We start from the raw sequence: 24,809 nt of genomic DNA, 5'->3' as shown, positions 1-24,809 counted from the left end.
TAGCAATTTTCCATATTATGAACTAAAATACGTAAATAAACAAAGTTTTCTTTATAATAATGCTCGCATTTTCAGTTTGTTTTTTATAAATATGGCCATTCCGCTACCAGAAGACGACATGCGCATTGAAAGGGCGATGGATACATTGAGATAAATTTAGTTATATAATAGGAAACAACAGGTTAGAGCAAATGGTACTGACTCTAGTCTCAAAAACATTGTACATGGGGCACACAAGGTTCAGTATTGGGTCCTCTAATTTTCCTTCTCCTTATAAATGACATCAACAATTTAAAAATCGAAGGAAACATTTTTAGTTTTGCTGTTAACACCAGTATAACTTGGAGCAACTCAAATATTTCAATTCTTCATGGAACTATAACTTCTAATCTACTTACAATTAAAACCTGGTGGAACTCTAATTTGCTCTATTTTAACGTGGAGAGCAGCATTATCCTATAAAGGAGCTATTCAACTCTTGCTGCTTAATAACCGCTAGATCAGCACCGTCGATGCTGGAAAATTTCTTTCTGGAAGTCTTGAAAAAAGTGAATAATCGTCTAGGAAAAAGTCAAACAAAGATTGATTCCTTGTAACCCAAAATATATAAGTAAAATGAAAAATTAGTTAAAGACTGCTTATATTTCATTTGGGTTCAGAGATGATCCACCATCCCCATACGTACGTTTCGGTCTCTTCAGACTACCTCACTGGGACCGCATGAACATCTCTGAATTGAGACGAAACCGAGCTGCCTAGTTAAACCTAGATGTCGCTACAGCGTCCGATACACGAATTATTTTTATAATTCTGCTTAAATGGACAGCTTGCTTTCGTTTCGATTTAGAGGTATTCATGTAGCCCCACTGAAGAAGTCTGGAGAGACCAAAACGTACGATGGGGATGGCGGAACATCTCTGAACCTAAGTTAAACATAAGCTGTCACAAATTTTTAATTTTATTCATATTATTTTGAGTACATACAATCAACTTTCGTTGTAGTTTTTCCTAGACGAATAGACGGAACATGACTGCATATTGTAGAGTCCGTTTCGTCTCCTTTATTCGTAAGGTGTCTTTAGATTCGTAAGATTGTAGTAATGCGTGGGAATTTTTTTAAATTTTTTTTTAAATCCTTTTTTTGTTTAATTTATGGCTTTGGTAAGAAATAATTAGCTTTAAAATTGTTAGAAATAGATATGTTTAACATAACAAGTAAAATTTATTTTAAATTCGTATTTAAATTCATATGTTTAGATTTTTTCCCATCGCGCGACTGCTTACGTGGCAGAAGTGAGCGCGACTGCTCCAGGGTAAATTAATTAATAATGATAAATATTATACATATTCACAAAGTACGTCAATAGAAAAAGCATCCGAGAGGACTGGAAAACAGCTTTCATAACCTCGATATATGAAAAAGGTAACAAATTAGACTGCAATAACTACCGAGGGCTATCAGTAATGAGTACGGTAAGTAGGATCTATGGAAGAATAATCAGAGACATGATTGAAGACGAATACAAATACCAAGAGGGAGAGGAGCGGAGCAGGTTTCGAGCTGGTATAACTTGCACAGACAATGTGTTCTGCTTGAAACAAATTATAGAGAAGAAACTAGCACGGAATAGATCAACACACCTTATACATTCATAGATTTGGAAAAAGCATTTGATAACATACCTATCTCGAAATTATAGCAGGTACTCCAGGAAACTTTAATCAATCATACACTCATAAAGGCTGTTCAGAATATATACAACAACATGAAAGCCCAGATAAAATTAGGCAACAGAATATTGGAACCATTCAGAGTCAATAAAGGCCTACGACGGGGGTGCTGCATATCACCGACACTTTTTAAAATCTATATTGGTAAAGATCCCCACCAGTTTAAATGGAAATGCAATGGAGTGGGCATACAGGTGGACGATGACACTTGTTTGTATACCCTACAATTTGCCGATGATCAAGTAATATGTGCTAATGAGAAAGAGGATCTCGAGTACATGACACGAAAATTGAATGAGGAATTTGAAAAATGGGGTCTGATAATTAACATGGAAAAGACGGTGTACCTCTGCGTAGGAGAGAAAACTACTGACCTGCAACTGGAAAACAATAAAACAATAAAACGATGTGAAGACTGTAGATACCTGGGAATAAATTTTAACAAAGAAGGAACGGATGATGCAGAGATAAACAGTAGAATTAATAAAGCTAGACAATTAATTAAACCTCTGAATGGAAGATTATGGAGTACTGAAATAGGAAAACAAAGAAAATTGGGAGTATATGACACAATGATAAAAAGCACACTACTGTAGGGATCTGAAACGTGGCGTCTGAAAGAACATTAAATAAGGAAAATAGAAGCCACGAAAATTGTTGTATCAAGAAGAGCAGCTAGAAAAACGAAATTTGATAGGGTTCGAAACAACACAATTAAGGAAGAAATGGGTCTAAAAGAAACTGTGACTGACTGCATAGATAGACAACAGCTTATATGGTATGGACATGTTCAAAGAATGCCAGAAGAAAGACTAGCAAAGAAAGTAGCACAATGGATACCACCGGAACACAGGAAACGAGGAAGTCCAAAGAAATCGTGGATGGAAGGAGTTCGAAGATCAATGAGCGAACGAGGATTGAGAGAAAAAGATTGTAATAATAGGACGCGATGGCAATTCGACGCGATGGGGGTAGCGGGTAGCACTCTTCTACGACCCCGGTAGAAGACAGGCTGCTACAAGGAATGGCGTCCTTGCCCTACGCTAGCTACTGACTTTCTCCTCTATCCCAAGCCCCAGGAGATGTCAGGTCCTTAACCTCCCCTCCCATACACCCCAATTTCCACGACCTATATACCCTACTCCTATTTACCGAATGATTGCCGGTATAAGCAATCCCCCACTTTCTGACCAACGGCTTTGGGCGGATGAGTTGAAAAGTGGTAGGGCACCCTTTTGTCCTGGGGTTGAGAAATCGGCTTCGAAGGCGGAGGAATCAAAAGCATGGTCAACGGCATAAGGATGTAGAAGGCAAGGGGAAACCACTACGTTAAATATCTCTATGGATATCCCTAGTACAATCATCATGGTCTTAGTAACCAAAAACAGCGTTACTGATCATGGCCCTCGGAAGCCAAGATCCGGCAGGTGAGGAAAAGACAAGGCCTCTCAGGTCGTTAATCAGCGAAATCCTTGTCAGAAGAACGGAGGCGATAGAATAAAACTGTCAAACACTAGAATTGGAACCTGGAATGTTCAGAGTATGTTGCAGCCTGGTAAGATGAACAATATTATTCAAGAAATGAACAGGTTGAATATTGATGTACTGGGTATCAGTGAAGCCAGGTGGCCCAACTCAGGTTGTTTCTCAACAAATGAAGCCACAATATATTATTCCGGTAGCGAGGACAATCAACATCGACATGGCGTGGCAGTCATAGTTATTAAAAAATCTAATAGAGCTGTAGAAGGCTTTTTCCCTATCTCAGAAAGAGTAATGGCATTAAAGTTAGTGACATCTCACGCCATATTGAACTTGATACAAGTGTATGCTCCTACGGCGAATGCCTACGAAGAAGAGGTTGAGTTGTTTTATCGGGACATCGAAGAGGCAGTGAAAATAACGAAAACTAGAGAAATCACGATAGTCCTAGGTGATCTCAACGCAAAGATTGGAAGGGGGCAAAGCGGAAGGTGTGTGGGAAATTATGGTCTGGGAAATCGTAACGAGAGAGGAGATCGTCTAATACAATTTTGCCAAGAGCAGAATTTGATTATTACAAACACATTTTTCAAGCTACCAAACAGACGACTCTATACATGGCTATCGCCCGCAGATACATCGGAGAAAGTAGTTAGGAACCAGATAGACTACATTATGATAAATGAAAGATACCCTAATGCTGTTAAAGCTGTGAAAGCATATCCCGGAGCAGACGTGGCCTCAGACCATAACCCACTTATCGCCAGGATTACATTCACATTTAAAAACATTAAAAGACATCAAAGAACTCCTTCAATAGACACAAGTAAGCTTAAACAACAAGATATAAAAGAATGACTCCAACATGAACTGCATATGAACTGTAGCAAACTGGACATAGACACCAATGATATTGACGAGCACTGGGATCGACTAAAATATTGCCTACTAGAACCGTGCAAAGAAATACTGAAGACTTCTACAAAAAGAAATAAAGAATTGATGAACAACGAGATACTCAATAAGATGGAACAACGGAGACAACATAAGAACAAAGATAACAATAAATACAGGGAGATTAACCACCAGATAAGAAGAATGATAGAGCAGGCAAAAGAAAAATACTTTGAAGAGGAATGCAAAGAGATCGAGTACCTTAAAAAAGATACGATCTATTTAATCTACACAAGAAAGTAAAAGAAATGGCAGGGCTAAGAAAACAAAATCTCACTGGTGCACTTCTGGATCGACACGGGATTACTATAACACAGACCGATGAGAAAGTACAACGCTGGGCAGAATACATAGATGAACTGTTCGATGATGAAAGAGGAGACCTGGAAAACATAGAACTTACTTCAGAAGAAATAGGTCCAGATATCACAAAAGAAGAAATAGCACACGCATTAAAAACAATGAAGAACGGAAAAAGCCCTGGGCCTGACATGCTTCCTATCGAATTAATAAAATTTATAGATGAAGAGCACATTGATGTTCTAGTTATACTTTTGAACCAAATTTATAGCTCAGGCGTATTACCCAAAGAATGGGTAACGTCGATCTTTGTTTGTCTCCCCAAAAAGAAAAACGCAAGATAATGCGCCGATTACCGCACCATCAGCTTAATGTCCCATGTGTTGAAGTTGCTACTGAAAGTCATCCATAACCTAATATATCATAAATTGGACATAGATATTAATGATACACAATTTGGGTTTCGCAAAGGCCTAGGAACGCGTGAAGCTCTTTTCTCACTTAATATCCTAATACAAAGGTGCCTAGACGTCAATCAAGATATATATGTCTGTTTTATTGACTATAATAAAGCTTTTGACAAAGTAGGACATGAACAATTAATGAATGTCCTGAAATTAAAGAAGATACACTACAATGACCTCAGGATCATATCTAATTTATACTATAAGCAGCGAGCAAAAGTACGTGTTAACGAACAGCTGTCAGAGGAAATTGAAATTAGACGTGGGGTGAGACAGGAATGCGTATTGTCTCCAGTTCTCTTTAATGCCTACTCGGAAGAGATCCTAACAGGTCTTGAGGGTGAAACAGCTGGAATAAAGGTGAATGGAGTTCCCACTAACAATATTAGATATGCGGATGACACTGTCGTCTTAGCCGAAAATATTGAAGATATTCAGAGACTGGTTAACAGAATAGCGACATATAGCCAAGAATACGGTTTAACAATGAACATCAAGAAGACAAAATTTATGAGAATATCTAAAACTCAAAGAAATAACGAGAGTCTCCTCATAAACGGAACCAACGTCGAACAAGTAGACCAATATGCATATCTTGGAACAATGATCAACTCCACAAATGATTACTTCCAGGAGATCAAAATTAGAATAGAAAAGGCTAGAGCGAACTTTAACAAAATGAGAAAAGTGCTCTGCACAAGAGATCTAAGGTTAGAGCTAAGAATAAGGTTGGCTAGGTGCTACGTTTTCTCGACTCTGTTTTACGGAATAGAAGCTTGGACCTTGAATGCGGCATCAATGAAAAAACTGGAATCATTCGAGATGTGGGTATATAGAACAATTCTAAAAATATCGTGGACAGAAGACGTCATAAACAAAGAGGTTCTGAGAAAGATGAATAAAGAAATGGAAGTCTTAAATACAATTAAAACCAGAAAATTGGAATATCTCGGACATATTACACGTGGAGAGAGATACAACTTGCTCCAACTCATTATGCAGGGAAAGATTCAAGGAAAAAGAAGCATAGGGAGACGCAGAATATCGAGGCTGCGCAACTTTCCAGAGCAGCCGTCTCCAAGGTCCGAATAGCTATGATGATTGCCGACGTCCGTCGCGGAGATGGCACTTGAAGAAGAAGAAGATGGCAATTGGGCATCGGACAACGTCGCAGGACGCTCTAACCCGAATCTATAAAATATACATAAATAAATAAATTAAATATTATATGTATTGTAATACCTATGACACTAATATGTTGTTTTAGGTTGTCTAGACTTTCTTTATTGAAAAACTTGTCATTCCATTAACTAAACTTCTGTACAGGTCATATTCGTGACTAGAAATGGTAAACTATTAAATATGAGCGTACAAAACTAATCGATCTGACATGACTACCGTTTTACGGGTATCTGATAAGTGAAACATACATGCAAAAAATTTGTTTCTATTACACGAATAAAATATCGCAATATATATCGTTTTTTTATATTTGACGTGTAACTTATCACCATACAACGTTGTTAACACGAAGCTTTATCAAATGGAGGGCTTAATTCAACGTTTTCACCTCCCTTAACTCCATTACACCTTTCAAGGTTCCCGCATTACACCGCGGTCGAACGCTTTAACTCCATGAATTTTTTATTTCGCCCTCGGTTTTACATTTTCCTGGCAATGGAACAATATTTTTGGATGTCCTCGTTTAATCTTTGACCCTTATCTCCGTGGAATAGGTGTCGATTCGTTTAAAACCAGCGCTTACATGGTTCGTAGATTAATTTGTGGTTACCTGTGCGGGAGCCATCGCAATAAATAGCGATCTCGAAAAGGATCATCCGAAAAAAACTTTTTTATGTTGTGTATTCGATATTCTAGTGAAAAACATGTTGGGCGAATGATTATTTAGTAAATAACGCACATTAATATTAAAAAAGCTTATTTTAAACTAAAGCAGGATTTTTTAATATAGAAGATTAATAAAGGACATCGCACACATCTTATGGAAAATATAATGTCACTCAAATTCAATAAAATTTATACGAATAGATTCGTTTTAAATTAACGGTCAAATATTATCATTGCGCCAACTCCATATTTTCAATAATAAGAGCAGAAATTGATATAAATAAATCTGAAATCAAATGGATACGTACATAAGTTAGAGAGAGAAAAAATATTATATAATACCCAAATTGTCGGTACTCCATAAATCAGCGGATTAGTTTCACTAATCCGCTTAGGCCCAGCGTGGTTTAAGCTCTTTTGAATAGCACCCAGAGCAATAGTGATTGTAACTGACAGTTTTATTGACTCCAAAAATGTGATTTCGATAAACTTTAATTGCAATGATAAGATTTGACCGTTAATTTAAAACGAATCTATTCGTATAAATTTTATTGAATTTGAGTGACATTATATTTTCCATAAGATGTGTGCGATGTACTTTAAGAAAATATGTATTACAGTTTGATTATAGTCAAACACAAGCTTATACCGTGCGCGTATAGCTTGCTCCATAATATATAATTAGATCAATTCGAAGTCAAATGTACAATTCGGTCTTATTTTTAAATAGTCCCCGAGTTTTCTCTCCAATATTCTAGACCGAATGAGAATTGAAATTAGTAACATTGCGCCCTCCTTAAGAAATGGTTCCTCCTGGATCCTCGTCGGGACTCAACCTGGTATCGGTAATTGAACCCTCTTTTACAACTCCTAGTTTTATCTAAGTGGTAAGGAACGAATTTTGCTCCGCAGAAGTAACCATGCAGATTGCAACCTAGATTTCGGGTTTTCCACCAGATTTCGGACAACCCTCCAATTCAATTGACAGCACTCTAGATTTGGAATGGCTAACTTTTTCACGTTGTACTTCAGCACGTGCTCAATTAAAGTAATGCGTCCCATACATGTTGGTAGGTAGGTTGGTCATGGGCAGTGTCTTTTCTTACCAGATAGAAAAGGCAACGTGATGTATGTTGGAGTTTCTAAGTTTTTCTGAGAGCTGGAAGTTGGAATTGAAGTTCTGATTAAACAACACCAAACCTCCTTCGAAAGGCAGCTGCTAAACCATGTGTGTCTTTAATACTGGCCGAGATGGTATGGTCACAGTATAAAGAGATAGACAGTAGAACCACTCTCCAAAAAGTTGGAAGTAAAATCTGTAGTCGCGCATGGCGACCGCGCAATGTTCTTAGTCGCTTTTGCCCCACTCTCGCATTGCTAGTCGCATAGAAACGTACGGATTTTAACAGGTAAAACCCGCATCCACTACTGGTGAATTACCAATTGCGTACTGCCGGTATTACTTCTTGAGATCAAAGCGCCGACAGGGGAGTGGTTTTACTGTGGAACCTCTATATAATGTGGTATGGTCCAGTGAGTAGTCAGTTGGAAATGCGAGTAGGTCTAGCTTTTCTTCGTTGGTCTTGTTTTACCGGTACCTTCATAGCCATAGGCCCCATGGATCTATTCCTCAAATATGAAGTCAAGTACTTTTTGAACTTGGTTTACTTCCACCTCTTTATCTACGTCGTAATCTCTTTCAAATGGCTCCAGTTGGTTGGAATCACGCTTATTTTGTAGATAACGTCGTTAATCTTCTTCATAATGAGGTTCGAAGCTTCCCAGAACTGCCGCATCTTGGGAGAATAACCCTTTCGCTTCTGTATGTTATAGAGCCAGACTTTTTTTATGTTCTTAAAACATCCCTTTTCGTCTTGGGTATCATACCGTATCTTCATTCAGTCGCTAGAGATCTGAACATGAAAATGCACCAACTCATGTATACCGTCCATTCCCTTTCGCAATTTGTTCAAATAATCTTCACCAGCTACATTTTCTCCAGGTCGACTCCAAAACTAGATCATAGAAACCCAAACTCTAGGTCATAAGGTAGTCGCATTTCGCATCCAAATAAAATATTTGCTGGTGTTTAACCCCTTGATTCATTCACAGCGGATCTCTAGGCCATTGTAAAAAACGGAAGGTACTGACCCTAGTCTCGCTGGTGATTGGACACCATCTTTGTCAAACACTTGCCAACTATCTTATTCATTCCCTCTACCATTACGTATAGTATACTGACTGAGTTTGTTATAGTGCTGCCTCTACAGTTATCACTGTCAACCTTTTGACCTTTTTTGTGTATGCTGGTAGGTATCTGGGATTTTTGCTCCATTAGTGCAATTCTGAAAAGCTTGTGCTTGGCTTTCATATAATTTTGCTGTTCCTTATTTTATTAGTTCAGCAGGGATCTTTCCTGAACCAGGTGCCTTGTTATGTTTTAAAGGCTTCTACTCTTGAGTAATAGATGATGCTAGAATATTTATATTATGTCTTTATTTAAAAGTTTTTCGAAGTACTCGTTCCATTTGTCAAGTGTACTTGGTTATATTTATTTTCTTTTCCTGTCGTAATGGTTTTAGTACTCATCAACTTTTTGTGCTTCTACTTCTTCCTAGAGGAGAATTTATTATGTTACACTTTTGTTACCTGGTTTTATTGTTAATGATGTTATTAAAAATTAAGGTCACAATTATTTTATTATGTAAAATTGGTCTAAAATTAATCAGATTAAAAATATTGAAGTTTACAAAATATGAAAAAAAGTTTTAATTCAAGTTGAGTTAGAAATACTAAAAATTAATAAAAAAGTTTTGATTAAAGTTGAGTTATAAATAATATATTCGTAATATAATACAAGGCGTTTCAGCGAAACGGTACGATTTGACAACGCTGCTGACGAGATATCGAGATGACGAGATAAAATAAAGAGCGAGAAGTTTAGGGATGATACAAATGAGTATTTTTCGGTAACAGTTACGTTACGTTCCGGTTCCATATTCGTATTTTTGTTCCAATTACTAGTTAATTTTTGACCTAGTATTTTTCATATTTTCCTGTCACAGAGTCGCAGTCGGTTGTGATGCCACAGCCACCGATTTCTCGGTATATCTACCGAATTCCTGTCAAATCTACCTATCTACCGAAGTCTCTTTTTTTTCTTTTGAAAATCCAAATTCTTAATTTTCCCTATTATTCTGTTATTTTTTAATTCAATATGAATCAACTAATAAATATTTGTTTTTTGTTTTGATATTGATTGCAGTTCATTATTATTATTAGAATTTTTTTTGGTAGTTGCCCTGATAGATTAGCGGATAGATTTGGCAATAGAGTATACTTAATTTTCAAGTATCCTTGCATTTGCTTGCAGTTGCTTTGATTGCCCTCACTTCGGCTTTTGGGTTCAGGAACTCCACGCCACCCATAAAAATAAACAAAAATGGCATTACTATAATAAGTATGGCTTACCATGTTATATAAGTCCTACTATCCCATATCAAATGTAATCTTTATTTGCTTTTTTTAATTTTTAATAAACTAAAAAGTTATTTGCACATACAGAAAATTTATTTAAGTCTTATTTTAGTTTCATTGCAAATATGTGTTCCACTCAAACAAAATAAAACTAAAATACTTCTAGACTAGAATAATATAGTAGAAAGCAGGGAGCAATACTAATACATTTATACGTTTAGTTTCACATCTGTCATACACCAGTCCCACTGTAATAATCCCGAACCCGTCGGGCCCGCCAATCCTCAGTAAAACTACCTACAAACACAAACTAAAGACCTGCCTACCCACAAAATGTATTTGAAACTGTTCCCAGTGTGTATCGGTATCCAAGTATCTATTCCAAATACCAAAATATCAGCGCGTATCGAATAACGATGATAGACTTTATTGTATTGTCTACAATTACCAGTTACTGGCTTGATTCATTCCGTGTCCCGTGTCCGTCGTGTCGTTGAACAAATAATGGAACTGGAACCAGTATTTTAGAAAACCGGTAACTGTTACGTTTCGTTATCATGCTCATACCTATTGCCAAATACTTGTTCCTAGTATTTCGTATCATCTCTAGAGAAGTTTAGTTATCATGGAGACGTGGTTGGGTGACTAACGCGTATTTGCTGTGAAAGCTTATTACAAAAATGATGAAGGTTTTGTGCTTATACCACAAGCGTTTCGTTTACACTACCATTTGGTCCCCCGAGCTGCAGTTCCGTCTAACATGGCTATTAAGACGTGGGTTAGGAACTCTAAAGTAGTGGTTCTACATCACAAAAAGGAGGTCTCAGTGTCAGAACTGCTCGCACATCTCAGAATATTAAAGCGGTGCGAAATTCATTACACGCAAGTCCTTGAAGATCTATGCGTTGACTCGCATGTAATGAATTTCGCACCACTTGAATATTCTGTGATGTGCGAGAAGTTCTGACACTGCCACCCCTTTTTTGTGATATAGAACCACTTCTTTCAATGTTGGAAAGCAGATGGGACTGCAGCGCGTGTCGACAAATGATAGTGTGAACGAAACACTCGTGGTACAAGCACAAAACTTTCACCATTTTTGTAATAACTTTTCACAGCAAATACGCGTTGTTCACCCAACCATCCACTCCGTGTTTCCTCACTTAAGTTCTCCATTATAACTAAACTTCCCACTCTTTAGATTCAAAACGTTTACGTCGCAAGTCCGCGACTTCTACATTTTATCGTCAGCAGCGTTGTCAAATCGTACTTTTTCACTGAATCAGCTTGTATATAAACATTAGTTTTTTTACAACTTTATATTTTTTTTTTTTCAGTGGCCTACGTGAATCTGGGAGCGGCGCTAATAGCTTCTGGAAGGTGTCAGGAAGCAACGGCTGTCCTTCGTCAAGGATCAAAGTTAGATGGTACCGGTTTAAAGGACCGAAAAGAACACGAGAGCGCAAAAGTCTCTGCGTTATTGCAACTTGGAGCCTTATATTCAGATCAAGGTCGGTTGCAAAGGGCTCTGGCTACGTACAGAGAAGCAGCTCATTCTTTACCGGATCACTATCCTCCTCAGGTAAATATTGTGTTGTTTTAACGTTTACATTTGTTTATACAAGTTCACTCTCGAACATACATTAACATATCAGAACATTTAAAAGATAATGTGATCCTTATTAGGTAATAATCATAACGCTTAATTGTACAGTAATTTATATAATAGTCATAGTACCCGTCCCCAAACTTAATAAATCGTTTGCTTGGTATTTTTTATTATTAACCTTCTATTTTTCTATTCTTCTATTATAATCCATTCTATATTTCCAATCTGATCTAGAATTAATAATAACATATTAGTAAATTTGACAACACAGAAACAAAAAAATATAGTCCAGGAACTAAAGCTTTTCACCTCGCAATTTTTACAGAATGGATCAATTTGCTTGAAAATTTAAGAATAAGTAGTGGATAGTCCATGGATCAAAATCTATATGATGCTGACAGGCGCTTTTACCATGGGGGTGGTTGCCGCCCCATCTCGTGGGTGGAAATTTTTTATTATATTTTGACCGCAAAAGTTAATAAAAACATTCATTCTAAGCAAAAAATGCTCTATACATTTTTTTGATAAAATTAATATTTTTTGATTTATTCGCTATCGAAATAAAATGTTCTTCGATGGTATACTCATTTACGATTTACTCAATTTTTGCAGTAGAACAAATTTTAATAAATTTAGTTCTTGGGAATGAAATTACTTACAATTTCATATTTAAACATTTTTTCGTACCTCTGATGCTAATCTTTCTATTCTGAATAAAATGGCATTTTTTACCAAATTGCAAACATTCGTTATTAGTTTTAAACTTCAGTTTTTTTTAAACTAATCATTCTGAGCCAGCCAAACTTCTAGAATCTATTAATAATATATAAATAAAGAAGAATAAATAATTCCAATTACTAAAACACCGCTAACTTACATTATTATGCTTCCAATTGGATTTCTCCTTTTTTTTTTTTCAAAAAAATATACTGATTTTTAACACGTAACTTTTTTATTTTTTATCTTAGAAAGTTCGTTAAAAAATAATTTTGTAAGTTTTTACAAGATATATAAGGCTGTTGATAATAAATCCTTTTAAAAATCGTAGTCACAAAAAGAGGTGGCATCGAAAGGGTTGGTATAGGTGGTTTTTGCATGATATTACAAGTTTTAATTGTCAATAGGTCACTCAATTTTTTCCGTAAAAAAATTGTTGGAAACCAATTTCTTGGGAACTTAATTAGCTACAATTTCATATTTAAATATATTTTCGTATCTCTGATGCTACTCTTTCTATTCTGAAGAAAAGGGCATTTTTTACCAAACTTCAAAAACTCGTTATTCGCTTTTTACTCCATTTTTTTAAAAACTAATTATTGTTCTAAGCCGATCAAACTTCTAGAACCTATTAACAATACAAAAAACAAGAAAACTAAAAAAAAATTTAATTAGGGTGGTGATTAGAGGGTTGTTTACGATCACTTTTTTGCTGCAAACAATAGGGACTGACATTCTGTTCATTATAAGTCACTTAATTTTTTAGCTAGAATTTTTTTTTTAGTTCTGAAGATATATATTTTCCAATACTTTAATTTAGTTTCGAAAAGTTATCCTCGAAAAATGCATAGTTTTCCGTCCTATGTCTTTGAAACTACAATATTTAGCATTTGACGAAGAAGAGCTAACATAAAATAAAGTATAGCTCGATTATTCTTTGTCTTAAAGAAAATAAAAAAAAAACGGTTTTGTTTATTTTTTCAAAAGGTACATTTTTGTTTAGTAAAGTTGTTTTGATAAAACGAAAACTTTTTGAGTTATTAGCAGAAAACTGATTAAAAACATTGCTTTTTCGATATAAAACTAACAATTCCGATAGCGAATAAATCGAAAACTACATATTAATTTTATCAAAAAATATATAGAACGTTTTTTGCTTATAATGAATGTTTTTACCAACTCTTGCGGTAAATATATAATAAAAATTTCCACCCACAAGATGGGGTTGCAACCACCCCCATGGTAAAAGCGCCTTTCGGCATCATATAAATTTTGATCCTTGGACTATCCACTAATTATTCTCAAATTTTCAAGCAAATCGATCCATTCTGTAAAAATTGCGAGGATTTGTCCTATTTTAAGCTTAATTACTTGGACTGTAATATTAATTTAACTTCTAGATTTTAATGAGCTTTTATTAAGACTAGAGAGTGAAGTCTCTATGATCTTATTAAGACATAATTGAAGCCGGCTTGAGGGCGCTATTTTTGGGTGGAAAAAAATTAATAATGACAAAAACTTTGTTTTTGGACAGACAGGTCAAGGCACCACTGTTTGAAGCTTCTAATCTTCCATCAAGTAGCTTTTTTTAAATTCATTTGACAATAGAATTAAAAAAAAGAAAAAAGAAATTATTAGTTATTGAATTTGGATAGTTATTGTTTGTATTATATGTTACAATTTTATATACGTATATTAACAAAGTCAGTCACATAATAGAAAGTACCGTCATCAGTTTAAGAAAATCATTAAATATCTATAATTAAAAAACAAAAGACATAGCTTTAGACTACAATGCCGCTGATAGGGCTCTGAAGAGAATTAAAATACATTCCCTTTATTGAGCTCTAATAGTGACAAGGGCAACATGACAGGTCGCTACATCAGAACAATGGGGCGACAAATAATAAAGAAAAAAACCGCTTTCATTAAATAATATAATGTTATGTAATCATATTTGTATATACCATTGAAACTCACATACAGCGTGTCTACTTAAGTTGGAAACATATGGGAAACTTTTTTATTATTAATTTTACGAAAAAAAGTTATTCTTTATAAAAAGTTCTGCATGCCCCAAGACCTAAGATTCAATCATCAGATATAAAATTTTCTCAATATTATACGAGGTATGTCAAAAAATATGAATTTCGGTCAAGGGTAAAGTACCTTTATTTCTCTAATATCGAAAAATCTTATGATAAAAAGTTGTTTGGAATTAAAAACTAAGATCAAATATGCAATTACATGCTTCTAATTGAAAAAAAAAATTAAAATTTTTTTCTCAAATTTATGGATAGGTACCCAACGTCGTTTTTAATTATTAACTCTTTTATTATCCATTTTACGAAAAAAAAATTATTCTTCATAAAAAGCTCTGCATGGTCTAAAATTTAGGACACAACCATGATATATCAACTTTTATTAATTTTATACGAGGTGTGTCAAAAAATATGAAATTCACTCAAGATTATAGTATGTACCTTTAAATTTCACAATATTTTAATTAGAAAGATGTAATTGCATACTGAAACATAGTTTTTAATTCTAAACAATTTTTTTAATAACCATTTTCAATATTGTGAAAAATAAAGGTACTTTACTCTTGAGTGACATTCATATTTTTTGACATACCTCGTATAAAATTAATAAAATGTTATATCTGATGGTTGCATCTTCGGTCTTAGGGCATACAGAGGTTTTTATAAAGAACACCTTTTTTTCGTAAAAGTAACAATAAAAAAGTTATCGTATGTGTAATAAATAAAAACGAAGTTCAGTATCAATAAATTTGAGAAAAATTTAGAAAATATTTTTTTCCAATTGGAAGCATGTAATTGCATATTTGACCTTAGTTTCTATTTCCAAACAACTTTTCATAATAAGAATTTTCGATATTGAGAGAAATAAAGGTACTTTACTCTTGAACGAAGTTTATATTTTTTGACTTACCTCGTATAATATTGACCAAATTTGATATCTGATGATTGAATCTTAGGTTTTAGAGCATGCAGAACTTTTTATAAAGAATAACTTTTTTTCGTAAAATGAATAACAAAAAAGTTTCCCATATGTTTCCAACTTAAGTAGACACGCTGTATATTTCACTTTCTATAATAAACAAATGACGATAGCGCCCTCTTGGCATTTTTTATTTGAGCAAGGAAATAAATATTAACAAAACTGCCAATTTTTTAATTGCGTCCTGTCAGCCGACGTAAACATAGGTTTCTTATATTACATTAGTTAAAATAAAATAAAAAACAGAGTCAGTGTTACTCATTTTATAAACAAAAATTTCATATTCCGAAATGCGTTTCATTTTGCATATAAGATTCTTATAATAATGTGTATATTATTGTTTCTTAATTAATAGAGCTGCATATTCGTTTGGCATACAAAATTCACGTTCATATATTATTATTTTTTAATCAAAAGAGATGTATTACGGAATACGTGTATTTTGATTATGATAATTAATTGAAGTTAAAATAATATTTTAAACAAAAAACCGTATATTGCGATACGAACATTCTACAAAACGAAAAATCCAACACTATTACAATTACGGTATATACCTCAACTATATATTTTATTTTAAAGTGAATGGAAGAGACGACATATAATAGCCGACTTTATTTTTATTTAGATTAAGACATACAATGAAAACACACATAATTCAACCCATATAAAACGTTAAATGGAGTATTAGAACGCCGATATAATATATCAATATAATCTAACACGTTTTCGGTCGCATTCAGGAACTCACCACATCAAAATCTCCAGGAAACTACCTTCGTGTGCGTTGTCCAACAATGTGACTGACAGTCTGACGTTGATCACCTCAGTAACACTCAGGAGTAAGTGCTTTTCCCCATATATGTAAAGCTGTCAGTATATCTACCGCCGTTTGTTCTTATTTTGTTCAGCGTTGTCCATGTATTGGGAGGAAGTTAAAGGAGTGTCTGTTTTTGATCGATACAGGCTATATGGTGTACTTACTGTGTTAATGCGCTCTCCCATTGTCTGGTCCATTAGTTGGTAAGGCTGAAATGTTCTTGATTTAAGGAGGAGAATATCCAAGGTGCAGTCTATTTATATTGTTCATGCATAATCTTTACATATATGTATATGGTGTGTTCACTTTCAGCATTAAGATTTGCAGTCTGATTCCAGTAAAAGTTTATAATTATTTTCATATTTTGGTTTTTAACTCCTTCTTTTAGTATTTGGCATAATGTTGGCATACTTTACTCGATCAAAGAGTCTCTCGCAATCAACCAAATATGCGTATACGTCGCAAAATTGTCTTCTCTGTACCTCTGGAATAAGACTTATACTGAGCACACAGCCTCTCGTGTACCAACAGCATTTATGAAACCGAACTGGACAGGGAAAATTTGACTTTCACACAGCTTGTAAATTCTCTTATGGATTATCTTTAGGAACAATGTTAGGTGACGCATAAGGCTTATCGGACATATTCTTGGCATTTTTTTGGCTCCTGGCGTTTTTGGAAGTGCAATAAACTAAGACTTCAGTCATTCTGTAGGTATTTCTCCAGAGATATATACGTTGTTGAAGAAGTTTTATACCTCGTAAAACGTTTGGGTCGATCATACTTCAGGAGCGCCCTGTATATAATCCACATAAAACATAAAACTATTGACTTACTAATGAAGTAAAAACCTCACATGTAGGTAGGTGGTATATAATTTATTAAAAATTTTTTTCTAAAAATGATCCAAGATGGATAAAATCACAAACGTTTTCGGACCAATCAGTCCATCATCAGGTGGTAGAAACCTAAAATAAGTAAACCACTGTATTAAAAAAGCCAAGATGAAATTTGACTGTCTGAAAGTTAGGAAAATTACAACATGTGGTTACTTACTTCAGATCCAAAGTAGTTGGAACTAGCTACATATTTAGGTCAAAAGACCTTAATGTAATAATAATTATGTCATCTAGGCTACAAAAATGTCGACAATAAGTCGATGTCACAAGAAATTAAATTGCAACGGTATTACAAAGTGGTCTTCATCTTGGCCTCAAACTGACAGACTAAAATATGACATTGAACGGATATTGACAAGACCTTCTAGGGAATTTTATGTTTATGTAGTTATATTGTATTTTAGAAATGCAAAAAATATAAAAAAATATTTTTACTTAACTGAATGCATTTAATTAGATATTAAATAAATGAGTAAGAATAAACAATTTAAATTAGTAGTCACATAAAATTATTTATGAAAATTTCATGGCGGTGAAAGCGAAAATTTTGCCAACAGGTAATGACGTCACTTGGTAAAAAGAAGAACAAAAAGAAAAATAAACTGAAGAAAAATAAAAATAAAATAAAAAGAAAATTATTAGATAATAATTATAAGGTAAAAGAATTAGTGAATAAATCTGGAATTTGGCTATAATGAAATGTAATATAGTTGATAGTCATAATGTAACAGTATAACTGGTTGTCTAATTTCAAGTAGATGTAATAGGGTGAATAAAACACACTTTACTATGGTTTTTTAACGGTATTGAGATTAAAGTACTAAATGGATGTATTATTTAAGAGAAAGTACTGTGAACTGTAAATAAGAAAACGATAAGTGAAAGTTAATATGGTGTGAAGTAAATAATGATATGATGCCAAATTATTGTTTGAAAATTATGTGAAAATAAAATTAAAATTAAAAATAAAAATATAGAGGGAATAAAACGAGGGTGAAAATAAGGTAGAAATGATGCATTATAAAATAAAACAAAAATTGTATGCCTTGATTTTTGTTTTATTTTATAATGCATCATTTATTTCACCCTCGTTTTATTCCCTCTATATTTTTATTTTTAATTTTAATTTTATTTTCACATAATTTTCAAACAATAATTTGGCATCATATCATTATTTACTTCACATAGAAATAGATGGAGATGCATGCAGTAGAATTAGGGCTGGATGGATGAAGTGGAAAGAAGCGAGTGGTGTGTTGTGTGACAGAAAAATTCCAATGAAGCTGAAGGGAAAATTCTATAAAACAGCCATAAGACCGGCTATGATGTACGGAACTGAATGTTGGGCAGTGAAAAAGAAAGAGGAACAACGAATGCATGTGGCGGAAATGAGAATGCTTAGATGGATGAGTGGAGTGACAAAGAAGGATAAAATTAGAAATGAGTATATTAGGGGAAGTCTAGGTGTGGCACCAATTGATGCCAAAATGAGAGAGCATAGGTTAAGATGGTTCGGTCATGTTCAACGTCGAGACGTTAATCACCCAATACGAAGAATAGCTGAAGTGCAGATTCCTGGAAGGAGTAGGAGAGGAAGACCAAAGAAGACCTGGGGGGAGGCGATAAGGCAGGACATGTTGGTAAAGGGGATTAACATTGATATGACCCAAGACAGAATTGTGTGGAGAAATGCAATTAGGGAAGCCGACCCCGCATAGGGATAAGGCAAAGAGAATGATGAATCATTATTTACTTCACACCATATTAACTTTCACTTATCGTTTTCTTATTTACAGTTCACAGTACTTTCTCTTAAATAATACATCCATTTAGTACTTTAATCTCAATTCCGTTAAACCATAGTATTTTACTTAGTTGTGTTTTATTCACCCTATTACATCTACTTGAAATTAGACAACCAGTTATACTGTTACATTATGACTATTAACTATATTACATTTCATTATAGCCAAATTCGAGATTTATTCACTAATTCTTTTACCTTATAATTATTATCTAATAATTTTCTTTTTATTTTATTTTTATTTTTCTTCAGTTTATTTTTCTTTTTGTTCTTCTTTTTACCAAGTGACGTCATTACCTGTTGGCAAAATTTTCGCTTTCAGCGCCATGAAATTTTCATAAATAATTTTATGTGACTATTAATTTAAATTGTTTATTCTTACTCATTTATTTAATATCTAATTAAATTCATTCAGTTCAGTAAAAATATTTTTTTATATTTTTTGCATTTCTAAAATACAATATAACTACATACACATAAAATTCCCTAGAAGGTCTTGTCAATATCCGTTCAATGTCATATTTTAGTCTGTCAGTTTGAGGCCAAGATGAAGACCACTTTGTAATACCGTTGCAATTTAATTTCTTGTGACATCGACTTATTGTCGACATTTTTGTAGCCTAGATGGCATAATTATTATTACATTAAGGTCTTTTGACCTAAATATGTAGCTAGTTCCAACTACTTTGGATCTGAAGTAAGTAACCACATGTTGTAATTTTCCTAACTTTCAGACAGTCAAATTTCATCTTGGCTTTTTTAATACAGTGGTTTACTTATTTTAGGTTTCTACCACCTGATGATGGACTGATTGGTCCGAAAACGTTTGTGATTTTATCCATCTTGGATCATTTTTAGAAAAATTTTTTTAATAAATTATATACCACCTACCTACATGTGCGGTTTTTACTTCATTAGTAAGTTTTTTTATGGTATACAGCCAATGAGAGGAATCCTTTCCTTTATATTTTATAAAAGTATTGAACTGAAAAACTCATGTCGATCAAAATTTAGAACAAAGGCCTGAGAATAAAATCTTCTTCTTCTTTAGCCTGTTTGCATCCACTCCTGGACAAAGGCCTCCCCATGAGTTCTCCATTCTTCTGTTTTGTATTATTTGGTACCAGTTTCTCCCCATTTTTACATTGATGTCGTCTAGCCATCGTTGTTGTGGTCTTCCTCTACTACGACTGAGCTCGCGTGGTCTCCAATGTGCAATATTTCTCGTCCACCTTTCGATATATTGTGATGCCACGTGTCCTACCCAGTTTCATTTCATTTGCGCAAGTCTTTCGTCCTGCTTTGCAAGTCGTGATTTCGTATATGTCCCCTCAGAGATAGTTCTAACATTGCTCGTTCGATCGCCCTCTGTGTCGTTCTCAACTATTGCCTGATACCTCTGTAAGTGTCATCGTCTCCGTTCCATAGGTCACAACAGGTAGAATACAACTGTTGAATACCCTTTTCTTTGGATTTGTTGGTACCTTTTCTAGTTATATTCTAGTTATATTCTTCTAGTTATTTCTGCCGTTTGATTCTGTTTGCCTAGTTTGATCGTATGACTTAGGTATATATAGTCCTCGACACTTTCGATCTCACTTCCATCTAAGTCGATTGTGATATATTTCATTTGTCATCAGTTTTGTTTTATTTAACTTCATTTTTAAACCGACTTTTTCAGATTTTTGTTAAAGCTCCTTTAGCATGTAGATTAGTTCTTCTCAGTGGCGTAGCTGAAGTTTCGGGGGCCCTTCCGCGACAATTTTTTTGGGCCACCGTATTATAAACATAACGACAACTAATATCAGTATAAATACTAAACTATGTGTAACTTACAATATTTGGCCTTTCTTTAATAAGCCTTCATCAGTTAGTGTTAATAGATTTTTTGGAAATAGACATGAAAACCTATTATACATGTCTCTTAATGCAACAAACCTCTTAGTAAGTTGTTGCAATATTATGTATATCTAAATTTTCATTGAAAACATTAACTTAAAACTGTTTTTTCTACAAGTTATTTTTTCGTCGCAGCTGAGCTCATCGTAAAATTTTTGATACGTTTTAATCCGTTTATTTTTAAATTCCGGTATAATACCCCACTATTCTGCTATTCCTGCAGTTTTTTCTAAAGTCTCGGAAAATGAATTTCTTATTTCTCGAAGATTATGACGAGTTTTTTCAAAAAGTTGAAGGGCCACTGTTAACTCTGTCGTTTCAGATTGCAAAAATTTTGATGTTAGTCTAATAAAATATTCTAGATTAAATAGCAATCTTAACGGCAAATTCAAAATTATTCATATGCTCTTATAATGTATTAGCTTCTAATTTTTCATCGTTTTTAGACAGCAATGAAATTTTCGTTAAAGATTTAATTATTTGTCGGAAAGCTCGAGGCAAAGCCATAACAGCATCATGTCTGGATGACCACCGGGTTTCACATAACTTTTTAAGTGTTGGCAAATACCATGAATCCAAAGTCGCAATAGTACATAGTAGATTCCATCTTTTAATATTTGCAAAAAATCATACGGGTGTGGTAATCTGAAAACTGCATGTAGCACCCACAATTATTGGTACGAAAAGAACAGTATGAGGTTGTTCTGCTAACAGAGAGACCGAATATAGCATGAAATTATCACTGACATACGAGCTTGTTTTAACACCCATTAGATTGAATTCTAGTTATGTCAAAGTGACATTCAGTTTTGAAAACGGAAACGTCAAATAAACGTTTATTTTTTCAATGGTAAAAGGTCTGGTTTTACTTGCAAAAAAAAACAGAATTAAGAAATTGATATTTCAAGTTAGAAAAACGGTAACCTTTGCAATGAACACAAAATTCAGATTAATAACTGGCATTATTTTGAAAGTAATGCAGACCATATCGTTGATTGGGAAGAATAGTATGATAAGTCAAAAATGGTTCATTTTTAGTTTATATCAACAAACTACTCAGAATGAATGGATCTATTATGGAGAAAAGTATTGTAAGTGCAGTTTAAACGACAAGCACTAGAGAGCTCTGTGACCAAGTATGGCATCTCCCACTTCCACACAACCGGTGTGGAGAAGACTCGGGTAACTCAGTTGTCTACAGTTCGTGCTAAGCTTAGCTCATTTTTATTTAATCAATACTATTATAAGTCAAAATATTAACACTGCTTGCATCTTATTAGTGAATATTTTTGGAGCAAGAGAATTACATTTCAAAATATCATACTCTTCTTTAACAGGTAAGCATTTATTTTTATTATAATTTTGGTCAGTATGATGATTACAAATAATATGATACTCTTGAATAAAATAAGTACTCCTGTGGGCATTTTATTTTTTATTTCATTTTGAGTTAACATAGTTTTGAATATAATTTTGCGCTAAGTATAACGTGATATTTTTAGTTAACATTGTCTTCAACATAATTTCACTCAAATCCAAGAAATTATTTCGTTTTATCATTCTATTCCTTAAAATATTTTTTTCTTACTAGATACTTAATAACGCATTTTTTTTCACATACGCAAGAGAAAAAATTCGTGTTTGCAAATCCTTCTTTATGGCAACTCTTTGCATTAACTCTCAAGTAATTAAGACCATTTTACGCAAACAAAATAATGAAGTAAATGGAATAATACAGGCAGATAATCGAGATAGACATGAAAAACATAGTGTTCCTGAGGAGTTGAAAGAAGAAGTGCGTAGTCATATTCGATCTATTCCTTGAATGGAGAGCCACTACTGCCGATCTCAATCAAAGAAAGAATACATTGAAGGAGGAAAAACTATTGCCGACCTGCACATAGATTATGAGCAGCGTTGTAAAGAACTCGGGAAACCTAACGTAAACTACTTGATGTACTCCAATATATTCAAAGGAGAGTTTAATTTATCTTTTTTTATTCCAAAAAAAAAAAAGATAAGTGTGATTTTTGCCAGGGTTTTATTAATGCCTCCGAGGTAGAAAAACAAGAACTTCAGGAACAGTACAATAACCATATTGAAGACAAAGACCTGGCAAGAAAAGAGAAGGACATGGATAAAAATTCTCGGGATAAAATTGACGCTGTTTATGATATGCAGGCAGCATTGCCATGTCCACAAGGGGACTCGTCTTCTTTTTATTATGTATCAAAACTAAGTGTGTATAATTTAACATTGTACGAACTTAAAAGTACGGACGAAATGTGCTTTATGTGGCACTAAGGTCTTACTCACAGAAGTGCAAATGAAGTGGGTTCGTGCGTTTGGAATTATTTGAAGTCTGTGAATGACAAAAATAGTGAAATGATATTGTATTTTATACTGACAACTGCTTCGGACAAAATAAGAACCGCTTCGTATTTGCTTTATACATCTATGGAGTTTCTATTCTGGAAAATATTAGGTCCATCACCCATAAATTTTTAATTAGTGGTCGTACTCAGAACGAGGGAGACTACGTTCATTCTGTTATTAGAACGTTCAATTTATAGAACATATAGTGTTATAGAACGTTTACGTACCAGATAAATATGTAACATTGGTTAGACAAGCAAAGAAGCATGGAAATCCATTCAACGTACATGAAATGGGTCATGAGAATTTTTTTGATCTAAAACAACTATCAAGTGATATGGGCATAAAGGATTCTTTTAAGACGGAAGAAGATGGGTCAGTCCCTCTCTCAGGAATATGCGTTTTAAAGGTTACCAAAGAAAATCCTAGTCACATGCTATATAAAATGTCGTACAAAGAACAGGAATTTAAAACTATAAACGTTCTTAAAGCAAACGACGACTTCCATCAGCACGTGACGTTACTCTAACACAAGCTTACAAGAAGAAAGTGGGAATAAGTGAAAAAAAGAAAGCTGGCCTGCTCTCTCTTTTTGAAAAGAAAAAAGAATGTAGCGGTTATGCCACAATACTATAGGGATTTTTACGCTTGTAGAAACGGAAACTTGTATAAACTTTCATTTTTTTTAATGGGAGCCCAAATTTTTTGTTTTTTTATATTGGTATTGTACTATAACTGAGATTTTTTCGTTTAAACTCTAATAAAACATCAAAACTGTTCCGTTTTATTGTCCCTAATAACCTTATAATTGTGAAATAGTACAAAATTTTTATAAAGAAAAGTATTATAACTCAAAATGGGGATGAAAAATATGAGTTGGGGGTGGTATATGGATTGGATATAAAATCCATATTGTCAGTTAATACTGTAAGTTTTAATTATTCTGATGAAAAGGATATTTAATATTGTATTGCTTAAGTAATCCGATCTCGTAACCCATCTCAATCTTTAATTGTCTTTTCTGTAATCTTAATGTTTTTGAAATATCATACTATTCTTCCCAATCAACGATATAATCGGTAGGTTTTCGTTTTCATTCGAAGACCCTGTACCACAAAAATCTACAATTCACATTATTTATAAATTTGAGAAAACAGGTTTTGTCCAGAATTGTAAAAATGCACAAATAGTGATGAAAATTTAATTTAAAATACATAAAATTATAAAATCGTTATTTTTTAGAATCAATTGTTTTTAAGTATATGGCGTTGAATTTATTATGTTATTTTTGATGAACTGAGATTAAAGACAGTGTTGATTTAATCTAAGATCTGAACCTGCTTTTATAATCTTGTAATAATATATCCTTGAAATATTTCCCCAGACCATCTAAAAAATAAACTTTTTT

The 24,809-nt window shown here is 33.8% G+C and overlaps 1 protein-coding gene across 1 annotated transcript in view; it reads left to right on the top strand.

Annotated features, from left to right (window-relative positions):
- Window positions 1-24,809, top strand: part of LOC114326216 (protein O-mannosyl-transferase TMTC2) — a 588,400-nt gene that overhangs the window by 212,376 nt on the left and 351,215 nt on the right. Inside the window, exon 3 of the mRNA XM_050652153.1 lies at window positions 11,594-11,838. Within this exon, the coding sequence (XP_050508110.1) occupies window positions 11,594-11,838 (245 nt within the window). The remainder of the gene's footprint in view (window positions 1-11,593; window positions 11,839-24,809) is intronic.

Source organism: Diabrotica virgifera, chromosome 5 (genome assembly GCF_917563875.1).
Source record: "Diabrotica virgifera virgifera chromosome 5, PGI_DIABVI_V3a".
Classification (NCBI taxonomy): Eukaryota; Metazoa; Arthropoda; class Insecta; order Coleoptera; family Chrysomelidae; genus Diabrotica; species Diabrotica virgifera.
The sequence above is the reverse complement of the archived record's forward strand: the minus strand, read 5'-3'. Positions and strand labels throughout refer to the sequence as shown.